Source organism: Pan troglodytes, chromosome X (genome assembly GCF_028858775.2).
Source record: "Pan troglodytes isolate AG18354 chromosome X, NHGRI_mPanTro3-v2.0_pri, whole genome shotgun sequence".
NCBI classification, from domain to species: Eukaryota; Metazoa; Chordata; class Mammalia; order Primates; family Hominidae; genus Pan; species Pan troglodytes.
The window spans coordinates 123,657,503-123,673,062 of NC_072421.2; the positions used below are offsets into that span (position 1 = coordinate 123,657,503).

The following is a 15,560-nucleotide window of genomic DNA, read 5'->3' on the forward strand; positions in this document are numbered from 1 at the left end:
AACTAGTTTACAGTCCCACCAACAGTGTCAAAGTGTTCCTATTTCTCCATATCCTCTCCAGCACCTGTTGTTTCCTGACTTTTTAATGATTGCCATTCTAACTGGTGTGAGATGGTATCTCATTGTGGTTTTGATTTGCATTTCTCTGAAGGCCAGTGATGGTGAGCATTTTTTCATGTGTTTTTTGGCTGCATAAATGTCTTCTTTTGAGAAGTGTCCATTCATGTCCTTCGCCCACTTTTTGATGGGGTTGTTTTTTTTTCTTGTAAATTTGCTTGAGTTCATTGTAGATTCTGGATATTAGCCCTTTGTCAGATGAGTAGGTTGTGAAAATTTTCTCCCATTTTGTAGGTTGCCTGTTCACTCTGATGATAGTTTCTTTTGCTGTGCAGAAGCTCTTTAGTTTAATTAGATCCCATTTGTCAATTTTGGCTTTCGTTGCCAACATTCAGATTCAGGAAATACAGAGAATGCCACAAAGATACTCCTCGAGAAGAGCAACTCCAAGACACATAATTGTCAGATTCACCAAAGTTGAAATGAAGGAAAAAATGTTAAGGGCAGCCAGAGAGAAAGGTCGGGTTACCCACAAAGGGAAGCCCATCAGACTAACAGCGGATCTCTCGGCGGAAACTCTACAAGCCAGAAGAGAGTGGGGGCCTATATTCAACATTCTTAAAGAAAAGAATTTTCAACCCAGAATTTCATATCCAGCCAAACTAAGCTTCATAAGTGAAGGAGAAATAAAATACTTTACAGACAAGCAAGTGCTGAGAGATTTTGTCACCACCAGGCCTGCCCTAAAAGAGCTCCTGAAGGAAGAACTAAACATGGAAAGGAACAACCAGTACCAGCCACTGCAAAATCATGCCAAAATGTAAAGACCATCGAGACTAGGAAGAAACTGCATCAACTAACGAGTAAAATAACCAGCTAAAATCATAATGACAGGATCAAATTCACACATAACAATATTAACTTTAAATGTGAATGGACTAAATACTCCAATTAAAAGACCCAGACTGGCAAATTGGATAAAGAGTCAAGACCCATCAGTGTGCTGTATTCAGGAAACCCATCTCACGTGCAGAGACACACATAGGCTCAAAATAAAAGGATGGAGGAAGATCTACGAAGCAAATGGAAAACAAAAAAGGCAGGGGTTGCAATCCTAGTCTCTGATAAAACAGACTTTAAACCAACAAAGATCAAAAGAGACAAAGAAGGCCATTACATAATGGTAAAGGGATCAATTCAACAAGAAGAACTAACTATCCTAAATATATATGCACCCAATACAGGAGCACCCAGATTCATAAAGCAAGTCCTGAGTGACCTACAAAGAGACTTAGACTCCCACACAATAGTAATGGGAGACTTTAACACCCCACTCTCTACATTAGACAGATCAACGAGACAGAAAGTTAACAAGGATACCCAGGAATTGAACTCAGCTCTGCACCAAGCGGACCTAATAGACATCTACAGAACTCTCCACCCCAAATCAACAGAATATACATTTTTTTCAGCACCACACCACACCTATTCCAAAATTGACCACATAGTTGGAAGTAAAGCTCTCCTCAGCAAATGTAAAAGATCAGAAATTATAACAAACTGTCTCTCAGACCACAGTGCAATCAAACTAGAACTCAGGATTAAGAATCTCACTCAAAACCGCTCAACTACATGGAAACTGAACAACCTGCTCCTGAATGACTACTGGGTACACAACGAAATGAAGGCAGAAATAAAGATGTTCTTTGAAACCAATGAGAACAAAGACACAACATACCAGAATCTCTGGGACACATTCAAAGCAGTGTGTAGAGGGAAATTTATAGCACTAAATGCCCACAAGAATTTTTAATTGTTGAAATACACTTATTTATTACTCAATACTCAGCTCAGCAAATTGCAAAAAATACAACAATAACAGATGCACTCGGTGACTGTAGTACTTTGCCATTAGTTTGACTTGTGTTTTTCATTTTGAGATTAAGTCACCCACAGAATGTTATAAAGTAAAACCAAGAAGATTCAAGATTTTAATAAGACATTACCTTGAACTCCCTACATTGAAGATCATTTATCTCTGTCTAGATGCATGTGTTTATATATGTGAGCACTCATATAAAGATAGAGATCCGAGTAAGGAGACATAAAATAAAATTGCTTTGTAGGTGAAGATAAAACACCAGCTACTACTACTACTGCTACACACACATACACCCACACACACATATGTATGAATGACACATTTATCATTATTAAATTGAGATTTTGAAAGTCAAATATGTATCTTTTTCTAATGTCCCTTCTAAGCAGAAGTTTCTGATGCTGTTATCATGTCTCTGCTCCAATTCTTATGGAATTGCCTTTTACAAAGGAGATTATTTCATCAATGATCTCAGTCTTTTATCTGATTCTATAAGAAATATATATTTGGCTTTCCAGAACAATATTATATTTTCGGTTTGCAAAGTCAAAACAGCTTGATGGGTTGAGGGCGGGAGTTTATTCTGTTACTTAATTGGTGATGCTGTCCACATGAGTCTAAATCACTGGTTTGAATGATTCTTTCTCAATGAATTGACTCATCTACTTCCAGCTACATCAACCAGCTATTATGGTGTGTGTCAATATTATGATTAATTACTGGATAAAACTAGTGAAAAGCAAGACAAATGAGCAATTTTAGGTGTTAAATCTATTTAATTTTATATTCCAACTGTTTGAATATTTGTGACATTTAGTTGAAGACTCATACATTGATTTTAATCCTTTGTAAATGATAGTATCTAGCTTAAATAACTCCTCTGTGTAACACTAGGGACGTATGGGCAGCAAATTTGCTTCCATGTACTAACAGTGCTCAATTTTTAATATTGACAACAGAAGAATTTATAAAATATGTTTTCCACTCTCTGTTCCTACACACCCAATATACATTTGCAGAGTTCTGAGTTATTATTTTTCTCTTTGTCTCCTATATATTATAAAACTAAGAGTCCCATTTTTTTCAAAGATTATATGAATATAGTGTTGGACTGGCTTTATTGTCAGCTCAGGACCTCAGAGATGGGAATGGATTTATGTGTTATAGCAATGACTGACTAAGAATACACCTTGGCCTATTTTACAACTAATACTGTCTCCCTCTCCACCTCTAGAATTATAGCGGGAATTTTGGAGTAGATAAGTTTAATGGACATTTTGGTGTCAAAACTCAAAATTATGTTAATATAATAAGCTTCAGGGAAGATGAATATCAAAAAAGGTGGAATTCTCTAGTGTTACCGGTTTTTCAAATTAGTTTCTGGCTGTGAATTGCTGAAGATATGTATCAGGAAATCTTAAAGAACAACATGGATTATTGAAATTGGTAGGTGTAGGTTCATGTCTTCTCTTTGCTCCACATTTGATTCAGGAAAATTTATTTCATTATAGTGCAGACCCTGTGATGCAGGACTTATATAGCTCTCACACTATTTCTCCAAAATCGACTTGTTTGAGTTGAGAAGAAAGAAAATCACAGACCTGTCAGATGTTCATGGGAAAAAGGGTTCCATGGTCAATCTTGAGAAACACTGTATTATTTATCCCCTTTTGGGGAGAAACAATGCAGCTGATCACAATTGCGATTACTCTGGCAAAAGACCTCCATGAACTTCCATATTGCATAAAGATAACATTTTCTCAGTTTTAGTCTATTTCAGCTCCATGCTACATTCAACACAATAAATCACACCTTTCTTCTCCCTCGTCTCTTTCCAATCCCAACCAGCCTTTTAAAATGTGTCTTCCCTGTTTCTCTTTTTCTTTTGTTTACTAAGGAAATGCGTGTTATTTAGACTGTTTAAACATTATATAAATAGATTGAATATTAAGAAAGTCCACTGTTACTTTATCCCTTAGGGAAACATACTAATAATACTTTTGCATATATTCGTACATATGCTGTATGCTTCTTCCTCTCCTTCTTCTAGTATCTTAAACAAAAATGGAATTATAATATGCTTTTGGTTTGCAATATGCTTCTTTCATGTGACAGTAATATCAAGGACACTTCTAGTCAGTACATGAAGAACTAGCACCAGTATTTTAATAACTGTATAATAGTATTCCATTGTTTGGGTAAGTAGCCAACTAACCAAGCCCATTCATGGGCAGTCCTCTAGTGGTGCTTTCCACTTCAAAAACCACTTCTGGTATCAATTTTTGCTAAATCATAGCTTGGAGCCAGTGGGAGAAGTTCTCTATGAAGACTCGCTCCCATCTAAAAGGCAGCATTCTCACAGTCGTTTCTTAGGCTTGTGGTAACTCTACTCAGTTTTTTTTTTAACATTTTACTTTTTATTTTAGGTTTGGGGTACATATGTAGGTTTTTTTATACAGGCAGACAAGTTACTCGGGGGTTTGGTTTGCTGTACAGATTACTTCATCGCCCAAGTACTAAACATAGTACTCTACTTTTATTTTTTTCTGAATCTCTTTCTTCTGCCACCCTCCACCTTCAAGTAGACCTCAGTGTCTGTTGTTCCTCTCTTTTTGTCCATGGGTCCTCATTATTTAGATCTAGCAATTCCACTACTGGGTATTTAGCCAAACGAATATAAGTTGTTCTATCATAAAGACACATGAATGCATATGTTCATTGCAGCACTATTCACAATAGTAAAGACATGGAATCAGTTTGAATGTCCATCAATGGTAGACTGAATAAATAAAATGTAGTACATGTACACTATGGAATACTATGAAACCATAAAAAGGAATGAGATCTACTCAGCTTTATCTGTCAAAGAGATCCTATCTACTTTCTGGTTTTCTAGAATGTTGTCATAATTTCTGATCTGATTATGGCACTTTTTCTTATTTATAGCACTGAAATGGAGTTTTTCAATTTAATTATTCTGTACTGTCATTTCCATAAGATTGTAAGAAGGAGATGTCTGCCATTTTGAACTACAAGATCCACTGACATTTTAAACTGACTAGTTTTGCATATAGCCACTGTCACCTTTGAGCTGGATTATTGCAGTAACCTACTAATGAACCCCGCTCTTTCTCTGTCTTTTCTCCTCTACAGTCTACAGTATGCTATCTACAGAGCAACCAGATTTCCTTTTAACAATAAATTGCTTCTCAAAAACCCTCATTGGACTTTCACCTCATTCAGATTAAAATCCAAGGTTCTTATAACTGTCTACAGAGCTCTATATGATGTGGTCACCCATTATCTCTCTGACCCTACTCCTTTCTTTATTCATTTTATTCCAGCCATACTTATCTCCTTTCTGCTCCTGAAACATGCTAAGCATGATTCCACCTCAGGCCTCCGCACTTCTTTCTGATCACCTGGAACGCTGTTTTCTGATGTAGGTGCATGGCTTACTATGTCACTTGATCTCGGCTCAAATATCAACTTATTAAACAGACTTTCACTAACCACTTTATTTAAAATTTCATCTCCCCCTGATTTTCTACCCCCTATTCTCTTTCGGCTGATTTATTTATTAACATTGATAACCATCTTACATCCTATATACTTGTTGGTTTATCTGTTTATTGTCCCTCTCCTCAATGGACTGTAAGCCTTATGAGGACATGGCTTGCTTGTGTTGGTCGATGCAGCATTTTTATCTAGCAGCTAGAATAATGCGTGATATATGGTAAGCATTCAATAAATATTTGCTGAATGAGCAAAGAAGTGAAAATAGAAAAGCATTGATTTTTTAATATATTAATCTCAAAACTGAACATTGTACTACTATTTTATTTTTCCTAACCTTTTCCAGTTGCTTCTTCTAGAATTTATCATTTTTGCCATCATCTTTCATCTTCAAATGAATATAACTGTTTTCTATTTTCTAATATTTATATCTAATATTTTCTACTTTTTCTAATTGCTGTATCTGGAAATTTATAACAACATTAAATACTGGCGGTGATTTTAGGAGTCCTTGTTTGTTTCTTACCTTCACAGGAGTTTCTTTGATGTTAAGGATTCTGGTTGAAGTTTGAAACACAAAACACACACACACAAATGCACACATACACACACTTACCATATGAAGAATGTTTTCCCACATAGTTTACTAAGAATTTTACCAAAACAATAGAAGACTTTTATTAAATCATTTATTATAATTTAGTGATATGAGCATGTGTGTCTTCTCATTTGATTTATTATAATACATGGAAATAATAGATTTTTCAATAGTGAAGACTCCTTGAATTCAAGGAACTAGCTTTACTTTGTCATAGTGTTTTGTGAACTAATAAATTTGATGGACTAATTTGGTGAACTAATGGATTTGGTGAACTAATGGATTACCTTCAGTGTTTTTAAAGGATAAGTTGCATTGATTTATACATCTATGTCAAATCAGTCCCTTTTTATTTTCTGCAATTTTACTCAAATTTGTTAATATTTTGCTGGCCTACTATAAAGAAGGGTAAATTATTTTCTCTTTATGCTCGGAGGCACCTCAAACTTAGATATTCCTTGACAATGTGAAATAATTTACTTATGATCAAATCTGTGTGTCTCTTATCTGTTTATGTGCGTGATATTCTTGGATTAAAAAGATAGACTTTAAAAAACTAATATTCACATTTCTAGAGTTAATGGTCTGATCTGGTTCCTTATTTCTTATTTGGAAGTTTAGTTATTTGTATTTTCTGATGCGTTATTTCACTCAGATTTTACATTTACCTGTCTAATAAATCTGTGCTTGTAATTATTTCTTCTCTCTCACTTCTAATAATTTGCATTTGTGCTCTTTTATTGTAATCCTGTGGAAAGCAGTATCCTCCTCTGGACACCTCCTTTGCTTTTTGCAAGACTGGGAAAGTTGGCAGAGACCTACACTTGTGGTATTGAAGTGAGAACTTAAACAGGGGCTCGCAGCAGCTGCTGATGAGGTGATATTCCACTGCTGTGAGACTGTCAAGGATGCTGGTGCCAGCTGGGTGTTGGGAATACTGGATATGTCTCAGAATAGGAGAATAAGTGGTCCAGAAATAATTAACTCTGAAGCCCTGCTTTGTGAGCTAGGTCTGACTTTTCATTCTCCAAGATAAAACCAGCAGTTGAGCAATTCAAAAGCCTAATTAGTAGACCAATGTGGACAGTCTTAAGGAGTCGTAGGTAAATATTTAGGAAGATTATCTGGGAGAAAAGCTGTCCTTTACGGCTTTTAGGTGGAGACTCAAAATCGTTATAATTTTAGTATTAAAAGATATATTGTTGTCTCACGCTAAGGTCACAACATTTGTGTAGAATAAGCCTCTATCATTCTCTACCATTTTCTTCCCCATCCCAGCTTTTTTTTAAAATTTCCTTTTATTTACTTATTTGTTTGTTTATATATTTATTGAGACAGGGTCTCACTCTGTCACCCAGGCTGGGGTGCAGTGGCATGATCTCTACTCACTGCAACTTTAACCTCCTGGGCTCAAGTGATCCTCCCACTTCAGCCTCCCGAGGAGCTGAAACTACAGGCGCGTACCACTACACCCGGCCAAGTTTTGTATTTTATGTAGAGATGAGGTTTCACCATTTTCCCCATCTTGCTCTGGAACTCCTGGGCTCGAGCAATCTGCCTACCTTAGCCTCCCAAAGTGCTAGGATTACAGGTGTGAGCCACTGAGGCAGGCTTTCTCTCTTTTCATTGTTTTAAAGATCCTTCATATGCTTTTCTGTTCTACTTTCCCCTGAAAGGACAAGATTTCCAGTGTTTCATAGCACTCACCTTCCCAGAAGTGAGAAATTGCATCCTGGGGTACACAGCCAATTCTTCACTGGGTATGTTCTCCTGATGTCACAGAGGCACCTCAAATTCAGTAAGTCCCAAGTTAAACTGATCATCCTCCCCCATACTATCTATGCCTATTTTCTTTATTTTTATTTGCTGTCAATATTCATTCACAGTCAAGTCAGAGCCTGAGAGTCCACCTAATTTTTTTGGTTTTCCTCATCTTTCACATGAAATACTGTTTGTTCCTTTTATTTCCCCTCATTGTTTTGAATAACTTTCTCCCTCTCCACACTTACCCCACTATCCTAGTTCAGATTTTCGTGGTCTCCTTCTTGGATTTTCTTCAGTGACATCTTATACGTTGGGTATAACTTAAACTGGGTGCAACAGACCAGGGAAACCTACTAGGTCCAGCTAAGTATATAAGGAAAGTAGCTGTGTGTAATCCATTTCCAGGTACATGAGCCTGAATGGTGGGTACTCTCTTCCTTTAGCGTGGCAGCATTTTTATTGCTTGCCTTCATTTTCTTGTTCTTTGTTTCAGAACCCACTTGGTACTCTGACAACAAATTGAATTAACTCAGCCACAGTGGCTTAGAAAGAAAGGATCAAGATCAAGTAGATGTAAGATTGGCAAAGAGCACAGTTTGGTGACACACTGTTGGCATGGGTGTGGTAAAGCAGGTGTGCATCCATTACTTGTAGGAGGTTAAGGTGGTGAGAACTCCTTGGAAGATGATTTAGCAATGGCTATTAATATAAAATGAACTTACTTATTGAACCAGTAATTTCATTTCTCGGAATTATCCTGCAGATATATTTATGCTTGTACACAAAGATGTATACACTTAAGTAATCACTGCAGAATAGTTTACAGTAACAGAAAACCAGAACCAACATAAATGATCATCAAAGGTGTAATGAATAAGTCAAGTGTATTCCAATCACACAATAGAACAGCATGCAATAAAATTAAGTAGATAAGTATAAGAAAAAATCGCTAAGATTTTGTGATTAAAAAGGCACAGATACATACAGTATGTTATTATTTGTATAAAAATTCCATACACACATACATGTGTTCTTGTATATATATAGACTAAATCTAAATGTGTATATGCAAAAAATATACTGGTGCTAATCTATGGGCTGGAAACTAGAGACCCCGGGGTTTGAGATTTACTTTTAACTGTATACTTTTTATACTGTATGGTTTTTTGATCATGTGCTTGTATTAAAATTATTTTAAATTGGCATAAAACAAAACACAAATAAAGACCAAGTGGTAAGTCTTAATATGTGTAGTTCAATATATAAGAAATAGCTGCACATATAAAATGATATATATCTATGCTTTCTTCTCACATGGGAAGTAACATATACAAACAGATATACAAATATATTGTATATGTAAGTAGTTATAAGTACATGTATATTTGTATAAATGAAAAATGGTTTGTTCAGTCAACTTTAAAAAAACACTTAGCCATCCTAACTTACACCAAGTATATTTTCATAACGTATTCAAGATGTTGTTTAATCTTTTAACTTATAAGTTTCATTTTCAAAAAGAGATGTACAAAGTAATGTCTGCATAGCTAATGCTTCAGATTCAGCTTCTGTCCCGGAAAGTTTTGACTTTGATAAATACGTTCTTAGAAAGACAAATGAAAAAAGAAAGCATATATTTTAAGTATTAAGAACTTAAGTCTGCCACTTAATTGCTAAGATGATGAACACATTTTATTTATTTTTCTGCAACACATCACATACTGGATCCAGAATTATCCATGTATACAGTAATAAAAAATCAACAACACCTACTCTGAGCACAACTGCCACAACTGGCTTTTCACTGTAAATAGCTACCTGAATTTAAAGAGATGTTTACCCCATATACCCCCAAAAATACCTCCCTGATTGCACTACCACATATATAGACCAGAATTGAGTAGTTCTGAAAATCTGTAGCATAGAAAAGCAGGCCATAATACAGCGGCTTTAAATAAGAACTCGGAGGGCCTGAGGATAGTAAAGTTTTACTGAATAACCAAAAATGTTGATTAATAGTATGAACAACATTGTAAGATTTCTAACTAACAGAACATATTTTTAAAGCATTTTACACATCAACACTATACAAACAACAGACATTGAGTTTCCAACATCCAAATGAATCACGCCCTAGAATGGTGTGTGCCACACTCTAGAATGGTGGCAATCTAGAACCTGAACTGCATTTTCTAATTAGAGTAAGGCTATAAATGATGGGTAGTTCCTCAAAACAACCCCAAAGATGCTTTGTAGCTCACATTTCCCCAAAACACCACACATCTAACGTGTAAAAGATCTGAACACTATTGCAATATTGATAAAACTACGTACTGAATAGTAGTGAAGACTATGACTACATCAACCTAAAGAAGGAGGGTATGTGAATCACCGAAGGACAGAACACAATTAAGGTTTAGCCAAAACTCTTTGAATGAGAAGGCAAAAATATACTGCTGTTGGGAAACGTGAATGAGAGTTTTAAAGCCAAAGTTTTGACTGCCGAAAGGACCACTTGTGCTCTCTCGCTCCCGCTCTCTCTCTTTCTTTCTCTGCCTAATACATGAAGCACACGTAAGTTGGACTGGTTCCACCTGGAAGACAAAAGCCACACAAAGTTAAAAGCACAAATGCAGCATGAAGAAGGAAAGTCAGGCGGAACTGAAAGGTAAACCTGTGCACTTTGAGAACAAGGCGTCCATCCTTAACTCCAGAGGCCTGCGTAGTTCCCATGGAGGCCTGAAGGGAGAGGCCCCCCAGCCACAAAGAGCTTCATCTCCGGCCAGTTGTAGCAGTGGGTGTAGAGCGCATTGGGGAACTCTTCCATGCCACCAAAGTAGTTCACCCAGACGTCATCTTGGTTGAGCCAGCCTCTGCCACAGGCAAGCTTGAGCTTCCTCCCTGCGGGCCCCGGCATGGAGTCCAGGCTGGAAGAGGCCCTCTCCTCCAGGAACTTCTGGGCGCGGATGTCATAGAAGAGCAGGGAACCATGGCCGGTGCCCACAGTGATGATGTGCTGGTAGAAGCTCAGCGACCGCACGCCTGTGCCACCCTCTCGAGAGCACAGGGGCCGGATGTTCTGCTGGCGCTGGCGCGGATCCAGGAAGGAGACGTGGGACTGAGAGCCCACAGCGTACAGGGACAACTCATCACAGTAGGTCAGGCACACATTCTCTCGGCAGTAGGGCAGCCTGATGGACAGGAGCCTGGATAGTGTGCTCCGGGCTTTCCACAGGTGGAAGTAGCCGTCCAAGGACACTGCTCCCAGCTCCTGGTTCTTGCCGCTGAAGGCCAGGGCCCGTACCTTGCGGTTGCTGGGGTTGGTGCTGGCCCTGGGGATGGCCTCCACATCCCTCGGACGGATGTGGGCATATACGGGGAGACCCACCTCGCTGTGCCAGGCAATGCTGCCATTAAACATGTCCGGGTCCATCCGCCACAGAGCCACGGTGCCGTCGCGGGAGCCGCTCACAGCTACGGTGTCACTCAGCCAGGCGACGGCGAAGATCCAGTCCTTGTGGCCATGGCGGTCGCCCAGGCACAGGGGGTCCAGGGTGGGCAGCTGGTAGATGGCAAGGCTGTTGGGGTTTTCGCCGCCGGTGGCCAGAAGCGTCTTGGAGGGATTCAGCTCGATGGCATGGATGCCGCAGCCCTGTTGGGCCTGGGCCAGCCCGGCCTCCTTGTCCCGCATGAGGGGGATGCGCGTGATGTGGCCTGACTGCACGTCCACCACAAACAGCGTATTACACTTGGTGCCGCACACCACCTGCCTGGCGTTCAGCCACTGTGACGCGAACACCTTGTTGAGGGTGCCCAGGTCCAGCTGGCGCTCCGTCAGCAGCTCGGGCAGCCTCTGGACGGCGTAGCCCCGCAGCTCGCCCTCGAAGCCCTGGAGCCCGGCTGGGCCCCGCGCTCCTACCTCCCGGCCCTTCAGATAGTGCACCAGCCTGCGACGCGTCGCCGGCCGCTTCTGCTTCTTGGGTAGCAGAGGCCCCTCTCCGTCCGCCGCCGCTAAACCCTGCGACGACGAGCTCCCGGCTCCCGCCTCGACCGCGGGCGCTTTCCGTTTCCTGCTACCTGTTTGCTGCTGGGCCATGGTGGGCGGCGGGCGATCTGCAGCGGCGGCGGCGGCGGCGGCGGCGGCGGCGGCGGTGGCCCGGCGGCGGTGGCGGCGCGTGGCACCCGTGTTGGCCGTGGCGGCGGTGGTGGGGATGGCTGCGCTTCCGCGTCAGCCGAGAGCTCAGGATCTCTAAGACCAAGAAGCTGGTGCGATCGCGGGCGCCCAGACTTCAGTCTGAGGCTCGGCGGCGGCGGCGGCGGCAGCGGTGGTCCTGGCCAGAGATGCGCGGCCTGACGTAGCAGAGCCGGGGCGAAGCGCGGCGGCAAGGGCGGCAGTGGCGGTGCAGACCTAGGCGAGAGCGGGAAGAGTGTCTGTCTGGATGGCTGCGGGAGCGAAGTCAGTGTGGGGGGAGGACGACGCTGGGGCCCGAGTGTGAAGGGCGGAGGCAGTGGGAGGAGCTGCTGGGCTGGCGTGGGGTGCCTGCCGGGTAGCGGAGGCCGCGCGGGGTGGAGGCTGGAAGGGGGCGGAGGGGAGAAGGGGGTAGCGGAGCTGCAGGGGCAGAGTCGCGGAGGGCCAGCACCCTAGGTCCCCAGTATCAGACATGCGTTGTTTCGCTACCCTCAGGACAACAGCTAACTACCCTTCTTAAAATCCGTACTTCAGTAAAATCTGAAACCTAAGATATAATCAAGCACGGGGCTAGAAGGAGGCCGAGCCACGGTCTGCCTGGAGAAACCAGTGTGCGCTTGGTGTAATCTTGGGACACCCTTCGCTTAGATTATACATTGAATTTGGCAAGGGATCGGGTGCGGGGGTGGGGGTGTGTGGGGTTCAGCAGCGTCAGGGAGACCTCTACCCTCGTGTCAGACCTGCAGCTTCTCCAGTTTCAGCTCCTGGGTTGATGTCTTAAACAGTTTCCACCAAATATTTTTTTTCCCCTTCTCAAACTGAAGTCTTTGAGCACCTGAATCCCTGAGCATTTGAACTGCGTTCCAAATGCAGTTCCCTAGGCCCTGCTTTCCACCCGGGTGGTATCAGGGACCCTTTAGTCAGAAAGCAGCCTCAGGAGCATCCAGGGCTGCAGTGATGATAGGGGTGGAGACATGGGGGTGAAGGGTGAAGAGAAGGGTTTTTCTGTAAGGCATTGAGTTCTTTCGAACTCAGCCCAGGGCGGGTGGAGTGAAGGGGAAGAGGTCCAGGAGAGGGGTACCTCCCTCTCTCTCCTGGGACGGAAAGGTCAGCCCAAACTTTCAGTCATAGGAATCTTGGCAGAGCCCTCTCTTGGTGTGGGGGCCCCCTTGGGCATTGGTACAGTACTCAGAGGAATGCACAGGATTTCCACAGGCACAGATGATAAAGAACTTTGCAAAGTGACTAAATGGCAAAATGGTGAGAGTGTGGATATTCAAAGCATGAGTTTGGCAGTCTGAGAAGTTACATGATCCACACCTGCTCTAAAGCTTTAGGGCAGTCAATCCTAAAGCAAGCCCCCAATTCCACAGTAATACATTGCACTGAAATGCTGGTGGCTGATACCAGGTCTGCACAGGCCCCAATCGTCCTCCACAAAAAACGTCTTTGTTAAGCGTGTTTGCAGAAGTCAGGTGGTGAGTTAACTGTCCTTGATCAGAGATCATGAAAACTATTTTGTTGCTGTTTCCCCCCAATTCTCCCTGCTCTTTTTACAAACTTATCTCAAACCCAGAAACTCCAAGTGCACCATGGATCCTTCACATCACTCCAGTCCAACTGTTGCACCTTAGTGCCCATCCTCCCCTTCTCTGCCTCAATATTCCTACCCATGTTTAGTGCTGTATCAAGAGGAGGGTGAGGGTGACGGATTGGGAGTAATCTGACAATGAAAAAAATGCTGACGATTTCATAATTGGAAGTGACATTACTAGAGAAAAACTGATCACAAATTTCTTTAACCTAACCTATCTTAAGGCTTTCTTTTCTTTTCTAAAAAATCTTGACTTAGAAAACTTGATATTATATAAGACTTCATGGCATATTTTTTACTGTTGCGGTAAATAAAATAGGCTCAAAATCTTAGGCTATTATCAGACTAGTTGGTCATATATAACATATGTATAACAAATTGGCTGAAATATGTATGTGTGTATATATATGGTTTATATATATTACATATATATGTGTATGTATATATGGGTTTTTCTCCACATAAACATTTTTTTAATTTGTGCAAATATATGGAGTACATGAGGAATTTTGTTACATGTATATATGCCTAGCGATCAGGTCAGAGTATTTAGGGTGTCCATCACCAGTGTACAATACATTTCTGTTAAGTATAGTCACCCTTTCCTGCTATCCAACATTGAGTTTATTCCTTCAGTCTTATCGTATGCCTGTACCCTTTAACCCTTTCTCTTCATCCTCCCCTCTCCCCACTACCCTTCCCAGTTTCCATTATCTATCTTTCCACTTTCTACCTGCATATGATCACATTTTTTAGCTCCCATATATAAGTGAAAATATGGAATATTTGTCTTTTTGTGCCTAGCTTATTTCACTTCAGATAATGATTTACAGTTTCATCCATGTTGCTGCAAATGACATGATTTCTTTCTTTTATGGTTGAGTAGTATTACATTGTGCATAAATACCACATTTGTAAAAGCAAATAATGCTTATAACAGCTATTATCTATTGAAAACTTATTCATATCATGGGCTGGAGGGATGTGTTAAATGCTTCAAATGCTAAATACTTTATGTACATTTGGCATCACAATAACTTTATAAGGTAGGTTCTATTTTTATTGCCCTGTTTTAAAATGAGGGAAATTGAGGCTCAGTAAAGGTAGTGACTCCCCCATTGTCACACAGCTAGTAAGTGATAAAGTCAAGATGTGAATCTCTGTGTGACTCTAATACTTTCATAACTTAAGACTACTTTATATTATTCAACAACCTTTTTTTGTTTCCTTCTCTTAAAAACCATGTAAACTACCTCTATTGTTGAAATTTTATACGCAATGTCTTCTGCGCTTCTTAAAGATAACCGGAAGTGATAAATAAATAAATACTGAATGCAAATGATGTACAACATTGTCCATATGATATTTAAAGGCAAATATATCATCTCTGGGACCTATTTTTTACACATTTCTTTTAATTAATACTTATGAGGTGCAGTAATATGTATTCACAAGTTTTTTTATGTTTGGTGAAAACATCCACATAAATCTCCACTTTTTGTTAATATAAATATGTAATATTTAAATATAATAATATGTTTGTAGGGAGTGGTCAGATTACTATCATGTATTGATAAATGAGTTAGATTGAGTTCCTCTGGAATATTATACCTGAACACATTTCTTTTATGCTAGGCTTTCAAATTTCTCTAAGCTCTTTAAAGCTGTACAAACAACTTCCAGACCAAAGGCAAGATATATTGAGAGATGTACAGTTTTGTATATGAACTTGCAATTTTGAACTTCCTTTGCATCTGGTTACTTCCATGTTCAGGAAAATACAATATCTGCTAATATATAACATCATAAATAGTGCATTTATTGTTGAAACAGTAGCTGCAATGGCATGTGATAAAAATGTCAGGTATCTGCATAGTTTTCTGAGTGTTGGGATCCCAATAAGGTACTTCGGTTACCTCTGAGGGCCACTGTCTATGTGAGTGTGAATATTTTGTCAGTC

General features: G+C 40.5%; 1 protein-coding gene across 2 annotated transcripts; it reads right to left on the reverse strand.

The window, feature by feature from the left end:
- Nucleotides 1–8,665: 8,665 nt before the first annotated feature.
- On the reverse strand, nucleotides 8,666–12,358 carry DCAF12L2 (DDB1 and CUL4 associated factor 12 like 2). 2 transcript variants are annotated; one of them, XM_016947471.2, is made up of 2 exons: nucleotides 10,500–12,358; nucleotides 8,666–10,411 (listed from the first exon to the last, which is right to left on the reverse strand). In XM_016947471.2, exon 1 carries the CDS (start codon nucleotides 11,911–11,913, stop codon nucleotides 10,522–10,524), a length of 1,392 nt encoding a protein of 463 aa, XP_016802960.1. In that variant the 5' UTR covers nucleotides 11,914–12,358; the 3' UTR covers nucleotides 8,666–10,411; nucleotides 10,500–10,521. The 2 variants fall into 2 exon arrangements, with proteins under 2 accessions (XP_016802960.1, XP_016802959.1); XM_016947470.2 differs by having other exon boundaries at nucleotides 10,492–12,358.
- Nucleotides 12,359–15,560: the final 3,202 nt, after the last annotated feature.

Bases quoted from the DNA above. Each gene is read 5' to 3' on its own strand.
- DCAF12L2 (XM_016947471.2), bottom strand. From the start codon at position 11,913: ATGGCCCAGCAGCAAACAGGTAGCAGGAAACGGAAAGCGCCCGCGGTC.